The sequence below is a fragment of the Oncorhynchus mykiss genome, chromosome 9 (genome assembly GCF_013265735.2).
Source record: "Oncorhynchus mykiss isolate Arlee chromosome 9, USDA_OmykA_1.1, whole genome shotgun sequence".
In the NCBI taxonomy this organism is placed as follows: domain Eukaryota; kingdom Metazoa; phylum Chordata; class Actinopteri; order Salmoniformes; family Salmonidae; genus Oncorhynchus; species Oncorhynchus mykiss.
The window spans coordinates 71955547-71982947 of NC_048573.1; the positions used below are offsets into that span (position 1 = coordinate 71955547).

The 27401-nt window shown below is 45.6% G+C and overlaps 1 protein-coding gene and 1 long non-coding RNA gene across 6 annotated transcripts; one reads left to right on the forward strand and one right to left on the reverse strand.

Annotated features, from left to right (window-relative positions):
* Positions 1-4991: 4991 nt before the first annotated feature.
* LOC110531271 (nuclear transcription factor Y subunit alpha) lies at positions 4992-24839 on the reverse strand. 5 transcript variants are annotated; one of them, XM_036988927.1, is made up of 10 exons: positions 24705-24839; positions 19838-19964; positions 17074-17157; positions 16445-16591; positions 16075-16251; positions 14829-14934; positions 14439-14611; positions 13494-13667; positions 8072-8176; positions 4992-6248 (listed from the first exon to the last, which is right to left on the reverse strand). In XM_036988927.1, the coding sequence occupies exons 2-10, from the start codon at positions 19913-19915 to the stop codon at positions 6183-6185; spliced, it is 1110 nt and encodes a 369-aa protein (XP_036844822.1). In that variant the 5' UTR covers positions 19916-19964; positions 24705-24839; the 3' UTR covers positions 4992-6182. The 5 variants fall into 5 exon arrangements, with proteins under 5 accessions (XP_036844822.1, XP_036844823.1, XP_036844821.1 ...); XM_036988928.1 differs by having other exon boundaries at positions 14439-14593; positions 17071-17157; XM_036988926.1 differs by having other exon boundaries at positions 17071-17157.
* LOC118936690 lies at positions 24781-27203 on the forward strand. The gene is made up of 3 exons (XR_005053366.1): positions 24781-24874; positions 26067-26175; positions 26349-27203. It is a non-coding gene; the product is annotated as an uncharacterized LOC118936690 (long non-coding RNA).
* The last annotated feature ends 198 nt before the right edge of the window (positions 27204-27401 follow it).

The following is a 27401-nucleotide window of genomic DNA, read 5'->3' on the forward strand; positions in this document are numbered from 1 at the left end:
TGGGCGTCTTTTTAGAATCAGTCACCTGAATGAGTGGGCGGGATGTGGAAGGCTCTCGGCCAATGGCCAGCCGAGAAGGTGTGAAGGGACCGCACGTGTGCCCAATGAGAGCTGGACTGGACCCGTCTCACTTTTGAAAGCATCATGACCACTGCTAACCCACAGTCAATTTTGTTCAAGTTAAGATTTTTTGTGTATTGATGATCAATGAAGTGTATCAATAGCTACACACCATGTTAGTATAATTTAATGAACAGATGTTACCCGAAAGAGTTCACAGTCAAATAATTTGTTATCCAAAAACGTGAATCTCCTGTGGACAGATTCAGTGTAAATTACAAACTTTAGCAATAATTTTACTTTTTGAAAGCCGAGATTAGTTAACCACAATTTGTTTGATCTATCATCCCTGAAGGACTGCATCAAAATATGACCAAAAAAATACCCCTTAAATTAAAACACGTTTTTTCTGATTGATGAGATAAAGATGGTGAAGAGTCGGTCCTCTTTTACTCCATCACAATCGTACACTGACTCGTTTATAGCATAAGGTGGTCATAGCAACGGGCAGTAGGGGTGCTGCAAAACAGTAGTTGTATAGTTAAGAACAGTATCTTGCAGGATTCAACCGTTGGAATTGTAAAAGTGGTTTCCCCTGTTCCTTTTCTCTGTGATGTCATTCTAATGGAATCCAGAAAGAACACAACCCTGTCCCTTTCTCTGTGATGTCATTCTAATGGAATCCTGAAAGAACAAAACCCTGTCCCTTTCTCTGTGATGTCATTCTAATGGAATCCAGAAAGAACAAAACCCTGTACTCAAAACGTTTACATCAATGGGTGTAAAGTTAAGAGGCAAAGACACAAAACATCCACATTAAATTAAAGATGTTTCTTTGATCAAATAGCATGGAAAACGACCACTTTTTGTGCATTATTAATTTACCATGCTTACTGACCACTTAATGTATTGTGCACAGGCTGGTCATCTAGGTTTGTACATGTATACTTTCTATCACCATGGAGATAAAGCAATGTACAATACAGTAATTTAGTACATTGCGATAATGTGATGATGTGGCTCAGTTGGTAGAGCATGAAAATGTATGCACTTGCTACTGTAAATTGCTCTGGATAAGAGTGTCTACTAAAAAGGAATGAATAGCTGGCAGCACCCCCCAAACAGACACCTTCACATGTAATATCATAAAAGGACAAAAGTTTACAACAATTGCAAAGGTGTGGGGAAACCTCTTCTATAGTAGTGATGTGTTACTGACTGGGTCAGAGAATAATGAGTGTTCCTTATTCCAGCTGATCTTCTGGAGGGGAGTTACTGTGGGTCTTGTGGTACATGTTTGAAAAGTGCATCATCATAATATAACACTAAACAAAATACACCCGGATCCACCCCCCAAAAGTCACTGGTTCTCTTCCTCTTGACAGACCATGTGACCACACCCAGGTGCCAGTGTATGTTCTTCCACTTCTCAGCTGTGTCCCCTGAGTTAAATCCCTAAGAGCCCAGTACACGCTCAAGGTAATCAAACCTCTCTGTGTGTTGTCGGGAAGCTGCTGTCTCTCAACACTGGTCAGGTCCTCAGACAGGTTGGCAGTGTTGGAGTCCAGAGTCACAGAAGCTCAAACAGAAAGAATAGAGGATCTCAATACTAGACAGTACCAGTCAAAAGTTTGGACACACCAACTCATTCCAGGATTTGTCTTTATTTGACTATTTTCTACATCGTAGAATAATTGTGAAGACATCAGAACTATTATTAGGGGTTTCTTTGCAGCAATTAGACCATGAATGCCTGATTCACACAGTCTCCTCTGAATAGATGTTGAGATGTGTCTGTTACTTGAACTCTGTGAAGCGTTTATTTCGGCTACAATCTGAGGTGCAGTTAACTCTAATGAACTTATCCTCTGCAGCAGAGGTAACTCCGGATCTTCCTTTCCTGTGGCGGTCCTCATGAGAGCCAGTTTCATCATTGTACTTAATGGTTTTTGTGACTGTACCTGAAGAAACTTTAAAAGTTCTTGACATATTCCGTATTGACTGACCTTCATGACCTTCAAGTAATGATGGACTGTCATTTCTCTTTGCTTATTTGAGCTGTTCTTGCCATAATATGGACTTGGTCTTTTACCAAATAGGGCTATCTTCTGTATACCACTCATACCTTGTCACAACACAACTGATTGTCTCAAACGCATTAAGAAGGAAAGAAATGCCACAAATTAACAAGGCACACCTGTTAATTGAAATGCATTCCAGGTGACTACCTCATGAAGCTGGTTGAGAGAATGCCAAGAGTGTGCAAAGCTGTCATCAAGGCAAAGGGTGGCTACTTTGAAGAATCTAAAATCCAAAATACATTTTGATTTGTTTAACACATTTTTGGTTACTACATGATTCCATATGTGTTATTTCATAGTTTGTCTTCACTATTATTCTACAATGTAGAAAATATAAAATAAAGAAGAACCCTGGAATGAGTAGGTGGTTCCAAACTTTTGATTGGTACTGTATGTTTAAGCATGAAACTCTCTGTCTCCCCTCCTGTACCTCAGACCCAGATGAAGCTCTGCCTCCCCTCCTGTACCTCAGACCCAGCTGAAGCTCTCTGCCTCCCTCCCTCAGACCCAGCTGAAGCCCTCTGCCTCCCCTCCTGTACCTCAGACCCAGCTGAAGCTCTCTGCCTCCCTCCCTCAGACCCAGCTGAAGCTCTCTGCCTCCCCTCCTGTACCTCAGACCCAGATGAAGCTCTGCCTCCCCTCCTGTACCTCAAACCCAGCTGAAGCTCTCTGTCTCCCCTCCTATACCTCAGACCCAGATGAGGCTCTGCCTCCCCTCCTATACCTCAGACCCAGATGAAGCTCTGCCTTCCCTCCTGTACCTCAGACCCAGCTGAAGCTCTGCCTCCCTCCCTCCCTCAGACCCAGCTGAAGCTCTGTCTCCCCTCCTATACCTCAGACCCAGATAAAGCTCTGCCTCCCCTCCTGTACCTCAGACCCAGCTGAAGCTCTCTGCCTCCCCTCCCCTCCTGTACCTCAAACCCAGATGAAGCTCTCTGCCTCCCCTCCTATACCTCAGACCCAGATGAAGCGCTGCCTCCCCTCCTGTACCTCAGACCCAGCTGAAGCTCTCTGCCTCCCTCAGACCCAGCTGAAGCTTTCTGCCTCCCTCCCTCCCTCAGACCCAGCTGAAGCTCTCTGCCTCCCCTCCTGTACCTCAGACCCAGCTGAAGCTCTATGTCTCCCCTCCTATACCTCAGAACCAGATGAAGCTCTGCCTCCCCTCCTGTACCTCAAACCCAGCTGAAGCTCTCTGTCTCCCCTCCTATACCTCAGACCCAGATGAGGCTCTGCCTCCCCTCCTATACCTCAGACCCAGATGAAGCTCTGCCTCCCCTCCTATACCTCAGACCCAGCTGAAGCTCTGCCTCCCTCCCTCAGACCCAGCTGAAGCTCTGCCTCCCTCCCTCCCCCAGAACCAGCTGAAGCTCTCTGCCTCCCCTCCTATACCTCAGACCCAGCTGAAGCTCTCTGCCTCCCTCCCTCCCTCCCTCAGACTCAGCTGAAGCTCTACCTCCCTCCCTTCCTCAGACCCAGCTGAAGCTCTGCCTCCCTCCCTCCCTCAGACCCAGCTGAAGCTCTCTGCCTCCCCTCCTGTACCTCAGACCCAGCTGAAGCTCTCTGCCTCCCTCCCTCCCTCCCTCAGACCCAGCTGAAGCTCTGCCTCCCTCCCTCCCTCCCTTCCTCAGACCCAGCTGAAGCTCTCTGCCTCCCCTCCTGTACCTCAGACCCAGCTGAAGCTCTCTGCCTCCCCTCCTGTACCTCAGACCCAGCTGAAGCTCTCAGACTTCTATCCTACAAAGACCTAACCACAGGTTTCTTTAAGACCAGGTCACAGGAAGGTCCATTGAAAATATTTTCTGATACACTGGAAATTCCTGAGATTTCTTCTGTTTCCAGAATTTTCCGCAGACAAGACTTTACAGATGCTGTGGGTACATGGTAGGAAAACTAAATCCTTGAAGCTGTTACAGCACACAGGACAGGAGAAATAGTCTTCAGAGAGAGCAGGTTCAGAAGGTGCCATTTTGTCGCCACCTTCCCTCTTCTGTAATACGATTCTGAGAAGACGATTATTATTTTGAGAAGTTGTAGCAGTGGAGTCAGTAGCTAGAGGGTTTGATGTTCTTCAATTGTTGTTTTGAATCTTTAGATGGATTTTAATAATGACAAAAAAAAAGTTTTTTCACCTTTATTTAACTAGGCAAGTCAGTGAATAAGAACAAAATGTTATTTAGAATTGACGGCCTACCCCGGCCAAATCCTAACTCGGACGACGCTGGGCCAATTGTGCGCCACCCGATGGGACTCAAAATCACGACCGGTTGTGATACAGCCTGGAATCGAACCAGGGTCTGTAGTGATGCCTCTAGCACTGAGATGCTGTTACCTTAGACCGCTGAGCCGCCCGATAAGTCATATGTTGTGTTCTGTAGGTTGAATTCTGAATAGCTGAATGTTAGTGCTATTCTGAACATCCTTCCTGCTAACAGGTTTGTAAGGGTTGGAGCTACCTGGAACGTATGAGACTGTGTACATGTACAAGGGTCACAAGGATACAGTAGTTCTCTGCAGTTGTTTTATCTACTGTTAAAAGTGCTAAGATACTGTGTGTGACCACTGGCCACCAATTACGTGCCTCTCCTGTCACCTGCCGGGCGAGACAGAGGAGAGGAGCATCATTGGTGGCCACCGGTCAAGGTTCGCAAGTATAGTTCTCTGTGACTGTTATCTACTGATAAAAGGTGTTAAGATACATTGATAAATTCATCCTCACTAGAACCTAAACAGGAGGAAATCAACACACACACAAGCGCGCGCACGGACACACACACACACACACACACACACACACACACACACACTAGATAAAATATGATCAATGAAAACATACAGAACCAGAAAAGTGACTTCAAGTCAACGTAATAGAATTTAATGAACAGATGAGCTCTTTGAAACAATGGCGTCAACCACACAAAAAAAAACAAAAAAAATAATGTTTTGGAGGACTGCTTCAGAAGAATAGAAAACGTACTCTTCAAAAAAAAAATAAAAAAAGACGCCCTAAAGTAAATCAGACAAAGTACACGGGTCACTCAGACGTCGTGTCAACATCAATGTGTCTATTAAAAAAAAAGTCATATAAAATACACATTCCCTGTACAGACAATAACTGGGGGCTGGATATTGCAATCACATCTGAAATGCAAGACTAAGGGGTCACTTCCATTTCAATTCAGGAAGTAAACTGAAATTAAAATGTTCCTCTATGAGAACATTTTGAAATTGGACCCTGCTGAGAAGTGCTTACAAAAAAAACGTTCTAACTAATATCCATTTTTGGAGACAATATTTGACAATCCTTATGGACCAAGGCTGGGCTTCTATGGTGTTGCATGTTTCAACAAAATACACATACAGGGCAACAATAAAGTGTTCCATCATTTTGACTCTTTTACAGCTGAATTTGTAAACAGTTTTTTTTTGCATTTGTGAAACACACCAACAACAACAAAAATGAGCTGCTTTTACGACCAAACAAAATGTATTCTGCAACTAACTACCGTCAGTTATGACTTCGTCAGCAAACATGAAATCATTGACCGGTGGTATTATGCAGGTGAAACATCTCATCGTTGTCTTGGTTTCCAGGACAGAGCGCTACAGTCCCAGTAAATCTTAACTTTCACATCTTACTGAATACCTCAGGCACTGCGGTCAGTCACAGAGCCAGGCCTGGAAGACCAGGGAGTTGGGAGGTCAAGGGTTAAAGTTAACTCATAGTGACCCATCATGGAGGACACCAGTCATAGGGATATCATATTGTTGAGTATAGGGGCAAGAGGTGGTGGGAGAATACAGGTTTATGTCTGCCATGGCATTATCCGGATAGGAGCTACATATTTGTAGTTCTTGGATGAGTTTCCTCCTTACATTGTAAAGAACTTTGAGTGTCTGGAGAAGTGCTCTATCAATCCAATCCAATTATTATTATTCTTAGGAGATGAGAGGTGTAGCTGGGTGCTGTCTAGCTGGGTGGGGGGGGGGGGGGCTCAGAGGGCCTCGACTGGCTGACGGAGGGGTGGTCGGGGGTTGTAGGTGCTAAGAAACTCGGACCATCTGTGCTACATCGTCTTCTCCTGCCTGGGCGGCCAGCTCTGCCTGTTGCTGAGGAAGAGAAGGCGAGAGAGAGGAAGGATGAAGGTACCAGTCAACCTAAACATGTATCATGTACATTCTATAACATCATGTACAGAAAATATTCAGACCCCTTGACTTTTTCCCTCACATTTTGTTACGTTACAGCCTTGTTCTAAAATGGATTAAATAGCAATGAACCTACACACAATACCCCATAATGACAAAGCGAAAACAGGCTTTTAGAGATTTTAGCAAATGTATTAAAAATAAAAAAACAAATACCTTAGCTACATAAGTATTCAGACCCTTTGCTATGAGACTCAAAATTGAATTCAGGTGCATCCTGTTTCCATTGATCATCCTTGAGCTGTTTCTCAAGTCCACCTGTGGTAAATTCAATTGATTGGACATGATTTGGAAAGGCACACACCTATAAGGTCAAACAGTTGACAGTGTATGTCAGTACAAATACCAAGACATGAAGTCGGAGGAATTGTCCGTTGAGCTCCGAGACTGGATTGTGTCGAGGCACAGATCTGGTGAAGGGTACAAAAACAATTCTGCAGCATTGAAGGTCCCCAAGAACACAGTGGCCTACATCGCTCTTAATTAGAAGAAGTTTGGAACCGCCAAGACTCTTCCTAGAGCTGGCCACCCGGCCAAACTGTGCAATCGGGGGAGAAGGGCCTTGGTCAGGGAGGTGACCAAAAACCCGATGGTCACTCTGACAGAGCTCCAGGGTTCCTCTGTGGAGATGGAGAACCTTCCAGAAGGACAACCATCTCTGCAGCACTACACCAATCAGGCCTTTATGGTAGAGTGGCCAGACGAAAGCCACTCCTCAGTAAAAAAAGGCACATTTTCAATAGGCACCTAAAGACTCTCAGACCATGAGAAACAAGATTCTTTGGTCTGATGAAGCCAAGATTGAATTCTTTGGCCTGACTGCCAAGCGTCACATCTGGAGGAAACCTGGCACCATCCCTACGGTGAAGCATGGTGGTGGCAGCATCATGTTGTGGGGAGGTTTTTCAGCGGCAGGAACTGATAGACGAGTCAGGATTGAGGGAAAGATGAACTGAGAAAAGTACAGAGAGATCATTGATGAAAACCTGCTCCAGAGCACTCAGGACCTCAGACTGGGGCAAAGGTTCACCTTTCAAAAGGACAACGACCCTAAGCACACATCCAAGACAACGCAGGAGTGGTTTTGAGACAAGTCTCTGAATGTCCTTGAGTGGCCCAGCCAGAGCCCGGACTTAAACCCGATCTAACATCTCTGGAGAGACCTGAAAATAGCTGTGCAGCAACGCTCCTCATAAAACCTGACAGAGCTTTAGAGGCTCTGCAGAGAAGAATGGGAGAAACTCCCCAAATACAGGTGTGCCAAGCTTGTAGCGTCATACCCAAGAAGACTCTAGGCTGTAATCGTTGCTTCAACAAAGTACTGCGTAAAAGGTCTGAATACTTACATAAATGTGATATTTAATTATTATGATTTATTTTTAATTTGCAAAAATGTATTGCGTGTAGATTGATGAGAGGGGAAAAAACTAATTAATACATTTTAGAATAAGGCTGTAATGTAACAAAATGTGGGTCAATGGGTCTGAATACTTTCCGAATGCACTGTACATTACAGCATTTCCCATTCTAAAAGCTATTATTATTATTATTATTATTATTATCATTATCATCTATGTGTATTTTTATAAAACCTGAAAAGACTGGCACTAGTAAGGATTCTTTAAATTGTATAATGGCGGTTATAGTGAGGAAGCAGCCAGTAGAACCTCAACTCGTCCCCTCCTGAATGTCTGGTTGTGGTTCCCCTTCACCAGCTCTCTTACCAGGGCCAGGGCCATCTCCTCCCTCTCCTTGGGAGAGAAGAAGCGTCCTCCGTCTCCCCTCTTGCGCTGCATGGCGTGGCGGTGACGGGACTCATGCAGGTATTTCTGAAAAACAGAGACAGACAAATGTTAGTCATTAACAACACAGTTTTTTTTCAGTCCAGCATCAGAAGAACATAATCAATTCTCATACTCCATAGTGACAGCCCTTCAGAAAAGCGTGAGACCATTCTGACTCATCCTCTTCTCTTTGGGGGGTCTTTCTCTCAGCCTCTCATACTCTACTACGTCAGCTGACGCTCGCAACTATCACAGATAACAAAGAGAAACACTGCCGCAAGCTGCCCAGTGACGCGAGCCTACCAGACCAGCTAAATTCCTTCTTGCTTCGAGGCAAGCAACACTGAACTGTGCATGAGAGCCCTAGTTGTTCTGGACGACTGTCTGATCTCGCTCCCCATAGCCGATGAGAGTAAGACCTTTAAAACAGGTTAACATTCACAAGGAAATACGAAATAAAAATGTGTTCACAAAATAAAAAAATACATTCAAAATGCCGCGGAGCCAGACAAATTACCAGGACGCATACTTAAGAGCATGCCCTGATCAGCTGGCAAATGTCTTCAGACATTTTCAACCTCTCCCTGACCCAGTCTGTAAGAACTACATGTTTCAAGCAGACCTCCATAGTCCCTGTGCCCAAGAACGTCAAGGTAACCTGTCTAAATGACTATCGCCCCGTAGCACTCAACTCTAGCTATGAAATGCTTTGAAAGGCTGGACAGGGCTCACATCAATACCATCATCCCAGAAATCCTGAGTCCAATCCAATTCGCATACCGCCCGACCACAATCTCTATTGCACCTCACACTGCCCTCTCCCACCTGGACAAGAGAAACATCTACATGAGAAAAGCTGTTCATTGACCACAGCTCAGCGTTCAACAACATAGTGCCCTCCAAGCTCATCACTAAGCTCAGGACCCTAGGAATGAGCACCTCCCTCTGCAACTGGAACCTGGACTTCCTGACAGGCTGCCCCCAGGTGGTGAGGGTAGGTAACAACACATCCGCCATGCTGACCCGCAACACGGGGGACCCTCAGTGGTGAGTGTTTAAGGCTTCATCATCCTTCAGTTGGCTGGTGCCTTGCTAAACTCGGCTAGCCGAACTGAACCAGTGTGCTCGCATACTCCCGTAAAAGACCTTCGCTTGAAAAAGCAATAGTACTACTTTGAGAAGCTGTAGCCAGTATACACTTCCTCAAAAGTCAGAATTTATCTAAAATAACTCACTTAATAAATGTGTCATTAACTTTGATGTTTTTGCCAAGGAGAGCTTAGCCTCGCAATTTTACATCTAACTAATTTATTATGAACCGTTTTGAGTAGATGTCCTGGATGGGTGGAAGCACGGTCCCAGTGATGTATTGGGCCGTCTTTACCACCCTCTGGAGGGCCTTGCGGTAGTGGATGGAGCAATTCCCTTACCGGGCCAGGATGCAACACTCTCGATGGTGCTGGGATAGTATTTGGAGAGGACCTGGGGCGGCATGTCAAATTTCTTCAGATTGTGCAAAGCCTTCATCAAGGCAAAGGGTTTGAAAAATCTTTGAAGAATCTCAAATATGTTTTGATTTGTATAGCACTTTTTTGGTTACTACATGACTCCATATGTGTTATTTCATAGTATTGATATCTTCACTATTATTCTACAATGTAGAAAATAGTCAAAATAAAGAAAAACACTGCATATAGTGGGGTCGCCATTTTAGCATCAGAAACTCCAGGACGAGTGAACAGCAGCTCGCAATGTTTTCATCTTCGGTATGCTAGGAACTGTTTATGAGGAAACATTCCCTGACCGACCGACTCTTACCAGAAGCCACTGTTCGAGTCATTGGAAATAAGGAGAAGACATCTGGTTGAATAGTCGAGTCGAGTGTGTTGTCCGTAAGACACGTCTCAGTAAAAATAAAGACTTCCCTGATGCCCCTTTGCGTTTGAAGCCTTGCTCAGAGTTCCAGTGATTGGACATCAGAATATGAGGAAGACGAGGCCGTGTAGCCCGTCTTTTCAGCCTAGCTTGGAGTCCCGCTTTCCTTCCTCGTCGGCGTTGCCTTAGGTCATCAGAAGGAATTATCATGGTCCACATACACCAACACAGTCTCGAAGATGGCACGACAACGCCTATCCCCCCTTCAGGAGGCTGAAAAGATTTGGCATGGACCCTCAGATCCTCAAAAATGTCTACAACTGCACCATTGAACGCATCTTGACTGGCTGCATCACTGCTTGGTACGGCAACTGCTTGGCATCTGACCGCAGGGAGCAACAGAGGGTAGTGCGTACGGCCCAGTACATCACTGGGGCCAAGGTCCCTGCCATCCAGGACCTCTATATACCAGGCGGTGTCAGAGGAAGGCTCTAAAAAAAAAAAGTCAAATACTGCAGTCACCCAAGTCATAGACCGTTCTCTCTGCTGCCGCAATGCAAGAGGTACCGATGCACCGAGTCTGGATCCAAAAGGACCTTGAACTTTTACCCCCAAGCCATGAGACGGATAAATAGTTAAATAGTTAATCAATAACAAACTGGACTATCTGCATTGATCATTTTAGCAATAACTCTGGACTCATCACATACGCTGCTGCTACTGTTTATTATATATCCTGTCGCCTAGGCACTTTAACCCTACCTATATGTACATATCTACCTCAATTACCTCCTTTCCCTGGTACACTGTGCAAGTTATTGTTAAACCAAAGTTAAACCCTTGAATGAGGAGGCGTGTCCAAACTTTTGACCGGTACTGTAGCCAAGTTCTTGTTACTCATTGTGTATTTATTCCTTGTGTTAAATGATGTATATTTTCTTTTTTCTCTCCTCATTGTTGGGAAGGGACCTTAAGTAAGCATTTCACTTAGTCTACACCTGTTGTATACTCACTCTCCTCATTGTTGGGAAGGGACCTTAAGTAAGCATTTCACTGTTAGTCTACACCTGTTGTGTACTCACTCTCCTCGTTGTTGGGAAGGGACCTTAAGTAAGCATTTCACTGTTAGTCTGTTGTTTACGACGCATGTGACAAATAACATTAGATTTGAAGCCCTACCCTAACCAAAGCTACTCACCCTCCTCTCCTTGGGGATCTTGCCCTCTGCCTCCAGCTTGGCGCGGGCCTGTCGTCACACACTAACCCTAACCAAAGCTACTCACCCTCCTCTCCTTGGGGATCTTGCCCTCAGCCTCCAGCTTGGCGCGGGCCTGTCGTCACACACTAACCCTAACCAAAGCTACTCACCCTCCTCTCCTTGGGGATCTTGCCCTCTGCCTCCAGTTTGGCGCGGGCCTGTCGTCACACACTAACCCTAACCCAGGCTACTCACCCTCCTCTCCTTGGGGATCTTGCCCTCTGCCTCCAGTTTGGCGCGGGCCTGTCGTCACACACTAACACTAACCAAGGCTACTCACCCTCCTCTCCTTGGGGATCTTGCCCTCTGCCTCCAGTTTGGCGCGGGCCTGTCGTCACACACTAACACTAACCAAGGCTACTCACCCTCCTCTCCTTGGGGATCTTGCCCTCTGCCTCCAGCTTGGCGCGGGCCTGTCGTCACACACTAACCCTAACCCAGGCTACTCACCCTCCTCTCCTTGGGGATCTTGCCCTCTGCCTCCAGCTTGGCGCGGGCCTGTCGTCACACACTAACCCTAACCCAGGCTACTCACCCTCCTCTCCTTGGGGATCTTGCCCTCTGCCTCCAGCTTGGCGCGGGCCTGTTGTCACACACTAACCCTAACCAAGGCTCCTCACCCTCCTCTCCTTGGGGATCTTGCCCTCTGCCTCCAGCTTGGCGCGGGCCTGTCGTCACACACTAACCCTAACCCAGGCTACTCACCCTCCTCTCCTTGGGGATCTTGCCCTCTGCCTCCAGCTTGGCGTGGGCCTGTCGTCACACACTAACCCTAACCAAGGCTACTCACCCTCCTCTCCTTGGGGATCTTGCCCTCAGCCTCCAGCTTGGCGCGGGCCTGTCGTCACACACTAACCCTAACCCGAGCTACTCACCCTCCTCTCCTTGGGGATCTTGCCCTCTGCCTCCAGCTTGGCGCGGGCCTGTCGTCACACACTAACCCTAACCCAGGCTACTCACCCTCCTCTCCTTGGGGATCTTGCCCTCTGCCTCCAGCTTGGCGCGGGCCTGTCGTCACACACTAACCCTAACCCAGGCTACTCACCCTCCTCTCCTTGGGGATCTTGCCCTCTGCCTCCAGCTTGGCGCGGGCCTGTCGTCACACACTAACCCTAACCCAGGCTACTCACCCTCCTCTCCTTGGGGATCTTGCCCTCAGCCTCCAGCTTGGCGCGGGCCTGTCGTCACACACTAACACTAACCCAGGCTACTCACCCTCCTCTCCTTGGGGATCTTGCCCTCTGCCTCCAGCTTGGCGCGGGCCTGTCGTCACACACTAACCCTAACCCAGGCTACTCACCCTCCTCTCCTTGGGGATCTTGCCCTCTGCCTCCAGTTTGGCGCGGGCCTGTCGTCACACACTAACCCTAACCCAGGCTACTCACCCTCCTCTCCTTGGGGATCTTGCCCTCAGCCTCCAGCTTGGCGCGGGCCTGTCGTCACACACTAACACTAACCAAGGCTACTCACCCTCCTCTCCTTGGGGATCTTGCCCTCTGCCTCCAGCTTGGCGCGGGCCTGTCGTCACACACTAACCCTAACCCAGGCTACTCACCCTCCTCTCCTTGGGGATCTTGCCCTCAGCCTCCAGCTTGGCGCGGGCCTGTCGTCACACACTAACACTAACCAAGGTTACTCACCCTCCTCTCTTTAGGGATCTCGCCCTCTACCTCCAGCTTGGCGCGGGCCTGTCGTCACACACTAACCCTAACCCAGGCTACTCACCCTCCTCTCCTTGGGGATCTTGCCCTCAGCCTCCAGCTTGGCTCAGGCCTGTCGTCACACACTAACCCAGGCTACTCACCCTCCTCTCCTTGGAGATCTTGCCCTCTGCCTCCAGCTTGGCGCGGGCCTGTCTTCACACACTAACACTAACCCAGGCTACTCACCCTCCTCTCTTTAGGGATCTTGCCCTCTGCCTCCAGCTTGGCGCGGGCCTGTCTTCACACACTAACACTAACCCAGGCTACTCACCCTCCTCTCTTTAGGGATCTTGCCCTCTGCCTCCAGCTTGGCGCGGGCCTGTCTTCACACACTAACACTAACCCAGGCTACTCACCCTCCTCTCCTTGGGGATCTTGCCCTCTGCCTCCAGCTTGGCGCGGGCCTGTCGTCACACACTAACCCTAACCCAGGCTACTCACCCTCCTCTCCTTGGGGATCTTGCCCTCTGCCTCCAGTTTGGCGCGGGCCTGTCGTCACACACTAACACTAACCCAGGCTACTCACCCTCCTCTCTTTAGGGATCTTGCCCTCTGCCTCCAGCTTGGCGCGGGCCTGTCTTCTCTTCAGGATGCGATGGTACTGTTTAGCGTTGACATACAGAGGTTCCTCCTCTAACATCTCAGCCCCGGGTAGAGGGATACGCTGCATAGCAGGCACCGCACCTCCACTAGGCATCATCTAGCAGGGAGAGACAAACTAGTTAGAGGGACAAACACACACATGGCATGTGCCTGACAAGAGACAATTGTTTCCAATAAAACACCCCCATACCATAGAGATTTTGTAATATCTAATTCACTGCCCAATACCTTACTGAGTCTCGGTAAGAATTATGTGTGTGCGAATTCAGTTTGGGCTCTAATAACCAGGAAATGACACACTACAGACTCTGTAATAACCAGGAAATGACATACTACAGACTCTGTAATAACCAGGAAATAGCACACTACAGACTCTGTAATAACCAGGAAATGACACACTACAGACTCTGCAATAACCAGGAAATGACACACTACAGACTCTGCAATAACCAGGAAATGACACACTACAGTCTCTGTAATAACCAGGAAATGACACACTACAGACTCTGTAATGACACACTACAGACTCTGCAACGACACACTACGGGCTCTGCAACGACACACTACGGGCGCTGCAACGACACACTACAGACTCTGCAACGACACACTACAGACTCTGCAACGACACACTACAGACTCTGCAACGACACACTACAGACTCTGCAACGACACACTACAGACTCTGCAACGACACACTACAGACTCTGCAACGACACACTACAGACTCTGCAACGACACACTACAGACTCTGCAACGACACACTACAGACTCTGCAACGACCAGGAGATAACAGACCCGGTGATCCAACCCCCTCAGTGATATAGGTAACAGGATGTCTGGGTGTATCTGCTGGTGCGGGGGGCCTTACCATGACCATGCCACCGGTGTTCATCATGTTGCCTGAGACCGGCAGGGTGACGGTCACGGTGCCCTGCTGTCCACTGTTGGTAGTGGTGGTGTTGGCGCCCCCTGTCTGTACCATCTGGGCCCCCGTCAGACTGCCTGCTGGGATGGTGATCATTCCTGGGGAGAAAAAGCCTCCTTATCACCACCACCATCACCATTACTATAGTCATCAGATTGACATTTCACTCACGGCACCAGAAGGTACAGTATGTGACGGCATTTAACTAACATCTTGTGAGAATGTACAGAACGTATATTACTGGAAGTGTGTGAGTGTGTGAGAGTGTGTGAGTGTGTGTGTGTGTGTGTGTGTGTGTGTGTGTGTGTGTGTGTGTGTGTAATGTAAACAAACCCTGTTGCAGGACGGTGCCGTCTGCGTTGACCGGCTGGTAGACGATGGTCTGGCCGTCAGCCGTCTGAGCCAGCTGCTGGCCCTGCTGCAACTGGATCTGCTGGCCCTGTAGGAACACACCGGAACACACAGGACTGGGTCATACATGACTACTGGACTACTGCAACTGGATCTGCTGGCCCTGTAGGAACACACCGGAACACACAGGACTGGGTCATATATGACTACTGGTAAAGTACGTAGCATGAGCCTTGGCTTGTGCGAACTGGAACGGCTCATAGGAGTAAGAACCCGTTTCCTGTTTCCTGTTTCTGTAGCGTGAGAGACAATTTTTTACATCTGCGCGTGTAACGGATTTGAAACGGCTAGCTTAGTTAGCGGTGCGCCCTAAATAGCGTTTCAATCGGTGACGTCACTTGCTCTGAGACCTTGAAGTAGTGGTTCCCCCTTGCTCTGCAAGGGCCGCGGCTTTTGTGGAGCGATGGGTAACGATGCTTCGTGGGTGACTGTTGTTGATGTGTGCAGAGGGTCCCTGGTTCGCGCCCGGGTATGGGCGAGGGGACGGTCTAAAGTTATACTGTTCGATGTGCAGTTTGAAGGGAGTTGCTAACTAGCGCAGTTGCCAACTAGCGTTAGCATAATGACTGTCAGTCTATGCTAGCAGATAGCGCAATGACTGTAAGTCTATGGGTAACGCTAGTCAGCATTGGCTCACAAAACGACCTCAAACTTCCTTCTGGGGAAGTAGATAGTGGGCTTCATTGCCAAAAATCCAGAAGAATCCCTATAAATAACGCCTCAATTGGAAAGGAATTACAGAAAGAGCCACTCCTGACCCTACATACATGAACACACAGTACGGGACCCTCCTGACCCTACATACAGGAACACACAGTACAGGGCCACTCCTGACCCTACATACAGGAACACACAGTACAGGGCCACTCCTGACCCTACATACAGGAACACACAGTACAGGGCCACTCCTGACCCTATATACAGGAACTCACAGTACGGGGCCACTCCTGACCCTACATACAGGAACTCACAGTACAGGGCCACTCCTGACCCTACATACAGGAACTCACAGTACGGGGCCACTCCTGACCCTACATACAGGAACTCACAGTACGGGGCCACTCCTGACCCTACATACAGGAACACACAGTACAGGGCCACTCCTGACCCTACATACAGGAACACACAGTACATGTGTGTGTGTGTGTGTGTGTGTGTGTATATACACCTGGTTCTGTCCGGCTGTGATGGCTTGTTGTGGCTGTTGGATGATGATCTGTTGGGTTTGACCCTGCTGTCCCCCGAGCTGTAACATCTGTCCACCCTGCAGCTGGATCTGCTGTCCCCCTAGATGGATCGTCTGACCGTTCTGCAGCTGGATCTGCTGTCCACCCTGCAGCTGGATCTGACAGTGAAACATGATCAGATGATAGCTTTGTGTTCACAATATCGTTCCAACTCCTGAATCTGGCTCGAAGAAATATGATTACTAGAATGGGAAAAGCCACTAAGACCACTGCAATTTGACTGCATCCTCATTGAATGGGTTCTAGTAAATATATTTCTATATGTTTTTTCTTCTTCATCCCATTCCTCACCTGTTGTAGTCCCTGTCCTCCAGACACAGGCACTTGCATGATGGTCTGTCCCTGTCCCCCACCCATAGCCTGCACCATGATGGGTTGCCCTGACGACGTGATCAACTGCCCTCCGCTCACCTGCACCATCAGGGGCTGACCCTGGACCTGTGTGGGGAGGGGGGGGGGGGGGGGGGTTAAGTTCATTGCTTTATTTGTTTTTAAATTTGACAATAAAAATCACTCAATGTATAGCTTGATATAAAGTAACCGTTTCATGGCACAGCCAGAGTTCCATAGAATGACATGCATGCCATTCAGGCGTATGAATTGACATTCCTGACAAAGCATTGCTGCTTACAGGAAATAAAATGATAAATACACACACACACACAGAATGGAGCCAGTTCTTTGAGTTGACACTACGAGGAAAACAGAGTCAAATACGATGAACAACAAGATGGCCCCGAATTATTGTTTCCAAAATGTTGATACCTCCATTAAAAAAGGAGTTACAACGCAGTTCAGAACAGCGATAGCCTAATTAGCATGCTAGCGGTGCTCAGGGCACTGAGATGGGTGGGTGGACGAGGGTCATGCAAGTACACTGTGACACTGAGTGACAGTCAGGCCGGCGGTCACACCACTACCTGGAGTGTCTGCACCTGCTGGCCAGAGGCCGTCATTACGGCCGCCTCCGTCTGCAACTGCACTGCCGTCACTGTGCCCTGAGTCTGCAGACAAGGCAGCATACAAAGCACACCGTTGGATCACTTTGAGCAAGGCGAGGAGCAGAATCGCTCATCTTGATCACATCACCGAGTAGATATATTTGGGGAAGCAAGGCGATGTTGATATCAGTGATTCTCCATAACAAGAGACGCCTCGTCCCAGAGAGGTGTAACAAGAGACACCTCGTCCCAGAGAGTTGTAACAAGAGACACCTCGTCCCAGAGAGGTGTAACAAGAGACACCTCGTCCCAGAGAGATAACAATTGTTTGATAATATAAGCAGTATAATTGCATTTCCATGTAAAATGTCCGTTGAGCAATAACAAGTGAATTTCACCAAATTGGGTGTCAAATGAAAGCTAATATATATATTTGTTTTTTATTAAGGCATATATTCATTTTTTTTTTATACCACTTTCCATCCTAAAAATGAGGACTAAGCAAAGGCTTTGATTTGTGGTCAAACAGATGAAAAAGAGCCTTAGAAAACTAGCATCTAGCATAACATTTAGCATTTAGCAAAACATCTAGCATCTAGCATAACATCTAGCATAACATTTAGCATCTAGCATAACATCTAGCATTATACATCTAGCATCTAGCATAACATTTAGCATCTAGCAAAACATCTAGCATAACATTTAGCATCTAGCATAACATCTAGCATTATACATCTAGCATCTAGCATAACATCTAGCATCTAGCATAACATCTAGCATCTAGCATAACATTTTTGGGTGACCTGACCAAATTCACATAGAAATGTGAGTTGTAGATCTGCCATTCTCATTGAAAGCAAGTCATGAGGTGGTAGATCAGTTCTGTGTGTTCTATTTCTATGCTTCCCATTCTTAAAAAGTTTTTTTTTTGTTGCATCTTTTACTTTCGGGTTTTGTCCACCAGGTACAAACAGCTAAAGATACAATATTTTTGGTTATTGAAAATATATTTCCCAGCAGTTTAGATGGTACAATGAATCTACACTATACATGCTTGTTGTGTCACATAACCTGAAATTAGGCAAACTACTAGAATTTCAGCAACCAGGAAATGGCGGTCAATATTAGAATACATTTTTTTATTAAAGTTCTAGAAGACAATCAATCACAGTACCAATAATTGCTTCTATTACACTCGAGGTGTGTACACTACATGACCAAAAGTATGACCGAACATCTCATTCCAAAATCATGGGCATTTATATGGAGTTGGTTGTTCCACACCGATCTCGACAAACCATTTCTGTATGGACTTTGCTTTGTGCACAGAAATGGAAATGGACTTCCACAAACTGTTGCCACAAAATTGTAAGCACAGAATTGTCTAGAATGTCATTGTATATTGTAGCGTTTACATTTCCCTTTACTGGAACTAAGGGGCCTAGACCGAACCATGAAAAAACAGCCCCAGACCATTATTCCTCCTCCACCAAACTTTACAGTTGGCACTATGCATTCGGGCAGGTAAATTTCTCCTGGCATTCACCAAACCCAGATACTTCCATCGGACGACCAGATGGTGAAGCGTAATTCATCATTCCAGAGAATGTGTTTCCACTGCTCCAGAGTTCAAAGGCGGCGAGCTTTACACCACTCCAGCTGACGCTTGGCACTGCGCCTGGTGATCTTAGGCTTGTGTGCGGCTGCTCGGCCACAGAAACCCACTTCATGAAGCTCCCGACAAACAGTTGTTGTACTGACGTTGCTTCTAGAAGCAGTTTGAAACTCGGTAGTGAGTGTTGCATCCTATGATGGTGCCACGTTGAAAGTTACTGAGCTCTTCAGTAAGGCCATTCTACTGCCAATGTTTGTCTATGGAGATTGCATGTCTGTGTCCTCGATTTTATACACCTGTCAGGAATGGGTGCTGCTGAAATAGCCGAATCCACTAATTTGAAGGGGTGTCCACATACCTTCGTATATATAGTGTACTTGAACCAATTATTTTATTAAATAATGTAATTGTAAAATATATATTGTAAAATATATATATAAATCGCACACAGAAGAAGTTTGAAGGATAACTTAGTTGCTAATGGCAGCCTGCAGTACCCTGGTCAGCCTTCAACTTGAGTAACTCAATGAGAGCGGGCAGCACAGAGCTACCCTACAACGTCATTTCCTGGAGTAGAGCTACCCTGCAACGTCACTTCCTGGAGTAGAGCTACCCTGCAACGTCACTTCCTACTCACTTCCTGGAGTAGCACTGCATGAAACAGAGGCGTGCTTCAAAAGAGTTCATAAGAGTTCATAAGAATTAAACTGTTCTACCTTGTTAGCGAGCAAATAGATCCAAGTCGGAATAAAGATTAGCTGGCTACTCACTAGCACATGAGCTTATGCTTGAGAGATTGTTTATGAGACCTGTGTTAATTTTCTATAATGCCTGCTACACAAATGGTTGTTATGTGTTATGTGTTATGGTTGTGGAAGGCTTATATTTAGCCTAGGTGTACATTTCATCAGCTCCAAATTCATTAGATTATTGCGGACTGTTTGAAATGCAGTGTATTTGACCTTTTAAATTGTACAACAAATTTGATTTAGAGGTCAAGATATATATTGTTAAATCACCCATAAATTTGAAAGAAAATCTAGATATGATTTTAAGGACCAACTGATTGAGATGTTTGAACATGAATTAATTCAAACCAGCAGCAGCTCATAGTAGATAGTTACCCACCTGTTGTTGTATCTGTCCATTGGATGTCTGCACGACTATCTGCTCCCCAGTCGAGGTGGTGGCGGTGGTGTACTCCATGGTCAGCTAGTCACTTCCTGTTATTGTCACTTCCTGTTATAGCCACTTCCTGTTAAGTACAGAGTTTTGTCAATAAAATGTGAAGCAGGTTGGGATGTCAATACCAAGGTTAGGGTCACAAAAGCAATAATAGCCTATGACAGTGTTTTCCCAATATTAATTTAGCAGCAGAGGCCTCATTGTTCCCACTGCTGCATTTTTTAAAAAATTTAGTCATATATGTTTCTGCCAAGACTCGCTTAATTTGATAGTTGTTGGCTCAACGACTGGAAGTCTATAGGAACAGGTAGCATGTAATTGCTAACATTAGTGGCAATGAAACACCATTTTCCAACAGCATGCTAGCAATAGATAGAACAATGAGCCAGATATTTCACCGGAAAATATAAAATGTGCTTCCGGTTGCCGTTTCCACTCACTACCAAATATGGGGATGAGGGGAAGCCCAGTGGCCGGCAGTGGGAGAAGATGGACTTGGGTTGACATTTAGCAAATGTTCTCCTCAATTAAATATTTTGATGTCAATGCAGTTTTCAAAAAGTGGACTACATTTTGTAGACTTTACCAAAGTTTAAAAATTGTTTTTTAAAAAAAAGGATTGTTTAAAAGGAGTGCAAGGGTGAATTGAGTTATTGCACACGTGCACTTCACAGAGTAGGCGTTCTCTGATGGAAATATGCACATAAAATGCTAGAAAATGCCAAAAACATCTCGCTAGCTCGTGCTTGGCTCTGCCCACCTCCTTGCTTGTTCTGCCCACTATGTTTCATTTGCTCCCATTGGAAACTCCAGGCTCTGGTCTATCTTGGGTTAGTCCCGGATGTTGTGTATAGACTACCACAGTATGAGTCATAATACCCATAAAAACCTAGTGGTCAAACAGGGAAATGGTTGCGATCGTTTTTTACCCCCCATCATTCATTTGTCCCCATAGGGGATTTTAGAAACACTTAAAATAGGGGCTGTTTCGTGTAGGCTTTACCCTGGCGTGCCGTTTTTATAATCGTGTAAATCCATCTAAGCACAACGTGACTTTAATCAATATATTTGCCTCTATTTACCCCCCAAAAATTAGATGCTAAAGTGGCTGCCATAAAGAACTAAAAATGCCATGATAATCTGGACGAGACTGCCGAACGGACGGAGGCAAAGGTTAAACAAAATCTCTGGATAATGTTAGCTACATGTAGTAATGAATAAATTGGCGAAAAAAAAAAAGAATGGACAATTGTGTGAACTGTCTTGTGCATGTTTTTAAATTTACAAAATACCTGTTTGCAAAGGTGTCCGCTAGAGATGACGTGCAAGAGCTGGCTGGGAGTTGTAGTTTTGCATTTACATGGACATCAAAACATCACGCCAGGGTAACCTCATCTGGCATTTCTAATTGCCTTGTTATATCTGCCAAGTTGCTCTTTCAGAATATCATAATGGACATTGCTACTTTGACTTTTTCCACTTCCGCTCTACAATTTCTCTTTAGTGCATTCGTTTCCTCACCTCATCCAAGAGGCTCTCTGTTTGGATGTGGCCATTTTCAACCTTACTGGAGATCTGGCATCGGTGGTTTCCCTTCATTTGTTATTAAAAGTTATCAACTAAATCCTCACAAGAGGAAGGCAGAATAGGTGATGGTGTATTGTTCAGACACAATAATAAAATCTGTAGCAACTTCAGAGGTCAGATAGTGCTTCTTAATAATGTGTTCAGGTACGTAAAAAAGTTTGTAAAAAATACAGTGTTGATCAGATAAAGCAACATCAACAATAGAGGATATGTCAATAGAAAGACCCTTGGTAATAACCAGGTCCAGAGTATGGCTGTGGTTATGGGTGGGCCCAGTAGAAAGCCCCTTGGTAATAACCAGGTCCAGTAGAAAGCCCCTTGGTAATAACCAGGTCCAGTAGAAAGCCCCTTGGTAATAACCAGGTCCAGTAGAAAGCCCCTTGGTAATAACCAGGTCCAGAGTATGGCTGTGGTTATGGCAGGGCCCAGTAGAAAGCCCCTTGGTAATAACCAGGTCCAGTAGAAAGCCCCTTGGTAATAACCAGGTCCAGTAGAAAGCCCCTTGGTAATAACCAGGTCCAGTAGAAAGCCCCTTGGTAATAACCAGGTCCAGAGTATGGCTGTAGTTATGGCTGGGCCCAGTAGAAAGCCCCTTGGTAATAACCAGGTCCAGTAGAAAGACCCTTGGTAATAACCAGGTCCAGTAGAAAGCCCCTTGGTAATAACCAGGTCCAGTAGAAAGACCCTTGGTAATAACCAGGTCCAGTAGAAAGCCCCTTGGTAATAACCAGGTCCAGAGTATGGCTGTGGTTATGGCTGGGCCCAGTAGAAAGCCCCTTGGTAATAACCAGGTCCAGTAGAAAGACCCTTGGTAATAACCAGTTCCAGTAGAAAGCCCCTTGGTAATAACCAGGTCCAGTAGAAAGCCCCTTGGTAATAACCAGGTCCAGAGTATGGCTGTAGTTATGGCTGGGCCCAGTAGAAAGCCCCTTGGTAATAACCAGGTCCAGTAGAAAGCCCCTTGGTAATAACCAGGTCCAGTAGAAAGCCCCTTGGTAATAACCAGGTCCAGAGTATGGCTGTAGTTATGGCTGGGCCCAGTAGAAAGCCCCTTGGTAATAACCAGGTCCAGTAGAAAGCCCCTTGGTAATAACCAGGTCCAGTAGAAAGCCCCTTGGTAATAACCAGGTCCAGAGTATGGCTGTAGTCATGGCTGGGCCCAGTAGAAAGCCCCTTGGTAATAACCAGGTCCAGTAGAAAGCCCCTTGGTAATAACCAGGTCCAGAGTATGACTGTAGTTATGTCTGTCAACATGAATATTAAAATCACCCAACACAATGATTTTTATCATAGTTCTCAAGGACAACATACAATAATTCAGAGAAATCAGTAAAGAAAGTGGGACAGCGCTTTGTTGTCCTATACAGGGTTATAGTCAGTATAGCATGATGCTCAAAATACCCCAAGTTGCCAAATGAAATGTCCTTACAGCTGAGAGCATTAATACCTGTTTTCCGATCGAGTATGAAAAGCTGTAGTCCAGGGGGAGGCTTCAATAAGAGCAGCACTAGTCGGATGACAGCCATGTTTCAGTGAGAAACATGCAATCAACTTTGCGCTCGGTAAAGAGGTCATTCACAAGAAAGGTTTTTTACTTGTGATTCCTCTAACATTTAAAAAGCACCACATTCAAATGAGTGTGGGCCACTCCCTCGAGGTAACCAATGGAATACCAATCAAATAATGAAAGTTACAACCACATTTTCTGACAGTCTCCAATCTTTTAGAATGGTAGGAGATGAGTTTGTATAAACTCACTAGAGTTAGAGGAACCTAAACTAGGTTACTCACAATAACCGAAGTGCCATTTCTACAGGAGTCCATATGCTTTCCAAGTCCTCTGGTTGCTTATTCTGACAGGGAGAACTGGAGCACTACCAGGCCCTGTCTGTCGTCAGTCTCTAAAAACAGTTTTATGTCGCTGGAAATAATCCAGGAACTCCATGCGGTTAGTGTGAATCCTGTCTCTTTTAACTTTAACCTCCCTCTCCTAAACCCTTGGAGAAATGAATTAGAGAAAGACGTTGAGGAAAAAGTAACTAAAACACGTTTTATTATGAACTGAAACCTTCACTCTTTGTTTGCTACTGTTGTGAGCAAAGCGTTTCCCTAGGTACTGTACATCGCTAACGACAGTTAGCTTGAGAAAAGGCCAAAATATGATCTTACTGGATAGTTTACTAACTAGCAAGAAAACACCTGAAACTGTCTTGAATGAAAAGGTCATATTTTTGCAATTTCCCAAAACCAATGCGATCTCTGAGGAGAGACTGTCCATCTTGCATTAAACACTACAATTGTCTGTAGTGGGGCACTACTCAGTTTACATGTTGATGTACAGAGTAATTAAATCATTTAGCAGCATTTGGTTAGGGGTGAGAGAAAAAATACTGCTGCAACCAGACTGGCTAAACATTCAGGATTAGCATTTAGCCACAGGTGGTTGAAAAGTGTGTTTCATAAGGAAAGCATGCATATTTTGTCATATTAAAAGGAGGAAATCGAAGCTTATCCAGCCTGAATGGAGAATGTTTTAGATACGAATGTATTGCCGGCTGCAATACAATGAGTTTAGACAGCAAAATGAAACGACTCAGCATCGCCATCTGCCGACCATAGAATGCAGAATGGCCTGCATACAACAAACACCATGCAGCAAATCAATACAAAAGATAGCCACGTTTGTCGAAGGGCATATTGTGGCGCCGAGTTTTGTCTCGTCTTTGTTCTAGCTAGCTAACAATTACTGTAGCCTACCAAACCTTCAGTCTTTGTTTGATACTGTTGCTAGCAAAACGTGTCGCTAGGTACTGTACACCGCTAACGTTAGTTAGCTTGAGAAAAGGCCAAAAATATGATCTTAGTTGGCTAACTGGATAGTTTACTAGCTAGCAAGTAAAACAACTACGGTAGTCTGTAGAAAGTCTCACATACAGAGCGGAGGCATGTTGGAAATGCATGAATGTTTGGGTATATCACTAGCTTGCTTACAAAAAAACGAAACCATTAATTATTGGCTTCATTCAAACGCAACGTTGCATTCATCGTGCAACTCTTATCTCGGTCGCGCCAGTTGACTAGCAAGCAATTAGTTTCTATTAACATCACACTGAAATCATTAAGAGTTCGTAATTTAAACATTCGATTCCTGTATTTTGTAGCGTTTAGTAATTTGGTTGGTCAATGACAAACCAATCCGTGCCTTCAATCGGACTTCTCTTACCGTGTCTCCGCTGTCCGGTATCCTTCTGATTGGCTCCAGTACAGGGTTCTAAAGCCCAATCACCAAAGTGAGCGAACAAAATGGCGCAAATGGAAAAACAACAGCGATGCCGAAGAGACTCATGTGATCTTTTAGACGAAGATAGACGAAAATGGCCGATCTATCACCCGGTATTTATTTTAGTATGTTATCTCTAACAAGCGTTACAACTGCATAAATTAGTTTTTTTTTTAAATGCATCAATATCAATGCATTTAGGAAAATAATGGTTTGTGGTCTGGTATTTTCGACCAAGTAGAGACTTTTTTTTACATTTATTTTTATATTCCTCTCCAGTAGATGGCAGTGTGTGCAGATGTAGGCTGTAGAATGTTTGCGGAAGTGCCACATTGTTTCCACGAGATAAGCAAGCATAGCCAGATATTTTTAAGCAAATTATATCTGGTCTAGCATGAGAATCTTATTTGGTTGAATAAAACGGTTATTCTGTCTATCCATGTTAGCTAGACACCTGGTTGTTGAACACGTTGTGATATGTTAAATGGATGTAAGTTAGCGGAAATGAGTATGCATCTAGATATCTAAGGCGTTCGGCTCTGTATACTAGCTACGGTTACTTTCCATTGCATTGGGGTTACCTTTTTAGCTAGATCTGACCAGGGGGAAATAAATCTGCCAGATTTAGAGTTTTGTTCAAGTAGTTTCTGGTAACCAGTGGTGAGCCTTCAGGTCTCCCTGATAGCCTCCAAGCTTGGCACCCTTGTCACTGAACCACAGTGTCTACATGCAATCAGCATGCCTGGATGAAACAGAGGCAGACACACAGGGCCTCGGCCCACATAGACAGTGGGCGGGAGGAGAGGTTTGAAGAAGATATGGGTGATGTAGGTGACAAGGTCCAGACTGGGGCTCAGTTGAGAAACAGTTATCCTAAAAACTGAACCATAGGCATAGCCTGGTCCCACGTCTGTTTAAGCGTCTGTTTAAGCGATCATTCTGACAACCACCGTGAGACAGTTGGTGACGAAAAAACAGATCTGGGACCACCAGGCTATTGAAGGGTGCCTATCCTAATGTAGGATACCTGTTACTGTAGCAGAATGACATGTTGATGTGTTGGTTAAAAGCACTGTCACAATGGTAGCTTACATGGTACACTAGCCATTTTCACCCCGTCACAATGGTAGCTTACATGGTACACTAGCCACTTTCACCCCGTCACAATAGTAGCTTACATGGTACACTAGCCACTTTCACCCCGTCAGCGATCGGTCCACACTGCATCTAAGATGATAAATATGATATTAAGTCATCACCACACACTCTAGGCCTAATGCCTACTGTCACCTTCCCTGTTTTCAGTGAAGGGAGGAGGAGACAGGATGGTTAAGTACCATATTGTCAGGAAACAGCTGACTGAGTCTAAAGCTCCAGAGAGGAGGCTGAGCTGGGACGCCATGTAGTAGATCAGGTGAGGCAAGGGTGAAATGTTACTAAATAGTCAGAAAGAAATGTAATGTGTATGACATATTTGATTGTTAGGTAGAAGAGAGAGTCATGTTAGCTTTATTTCTTACATTTCTATCTGCAACTGTGTGAATGTTTTGCCTCAAAAGACTGACCACACCAATGACTGCACCCCAGGTATCTGAAGCAGGAGCTACCAGAGGAATGGACCGTTGACCATCTGTCCGAGGGCTTCTCCTTGCATCGTGACATCTTCCTCAGAGTCCTCCGAAGCAAGTTCACCCCAGGCTGAGACAGCAGGCCATACCTGGAGGTGGGACAGGGTAGACAACGGGCCCTACCTGGGGTTGGAGGAACAGGGGGACACGGTAGGCAACAGGTCCAACCTGGGGGTGGAGGTGGGACAGGGTAGGCAGCAGCTGCCTGGCTCTGGAGACAGCAGCAGTAGCACACCAGCCATGCCACCCAACAGAAGTGGCACCGGTGCTTTGGTCCTGCTAACCAGCCAGAGTCTGATACCCAAGGAGGGGAGGATTGCCCTAGACCCATGACTATTGGAAACAGCCCTGCTCCTCTGGCCTCACTACCCACCCTGCACAGCAGACGCAACTCAGGACAAAATAACTCTAGGGAGGAGGAAGATGAGAAAGATCCAGAGGACAATGTGTCGGAGAAGGTTGAGGAGAAAGACGAGCAGATGGAGAGATGGGATGGGAACAGTGTTATCAGTGGAAGAACTGGAGGAACTAATGCGGTCTACAAAGCCCTGGCCTGTGCTACAGAATGGAAAATAGTTAATTTTCTTCTGAGGGAAACTTCCTGTACAGAATCTGAAGTTGAGATGTTTATAGTTTGAAGATTTTTCTGTAATGCAGTAATATGCAACCTTTATTTAAAGATGACAGACTGATAATGTCACTTTATTCACCATTCATCTGTTAAGGTTTGATTTTACATTCTTGTATCAAGTTGTTTTTCTGAACATTAACAAAATAAAATCTACTCTTATGCTATATATATATATATATATATATATATATATATATATATATATATATATATATATATAGAGCAGAAAACTTATCAAAGGAACAAGTTGATTTATTAGCCAATAACCCAAAGCAAAATCACCTCAATAATATTGAACTACACAGCAGATACAAAGATGTAACGATTCCAGAACTTTCTCACATTGTATTATAACTTTATACAGCCATTTTAAAATGTAAT

Excerpts from the sequence above, each read along its gene's own strand:
- LOC110531271 (XM_036988926.1), bottom strand. The coding sequence starts at position 19,915 with ATGGAGTACACCACCGCCACCACCTCGACTGGGGAGCAGATAGTCGTG. Across the intron at positions 14,935-16,074 it reads TCACAGCCGGACAGAACCAG|GGCCAGCAGATCCAGTTGCA; the intron begins GTGTATATACAC and ends GTGTTCCTACAG. Across the intron at positions 14,612-14,828 it reads CGGCACCGTCCTGCAACAGG|GAGGCTTTTTCTCCCCAGGA; the intron begins GTTTGTTTACAT and ends GGTGGTGATAAG.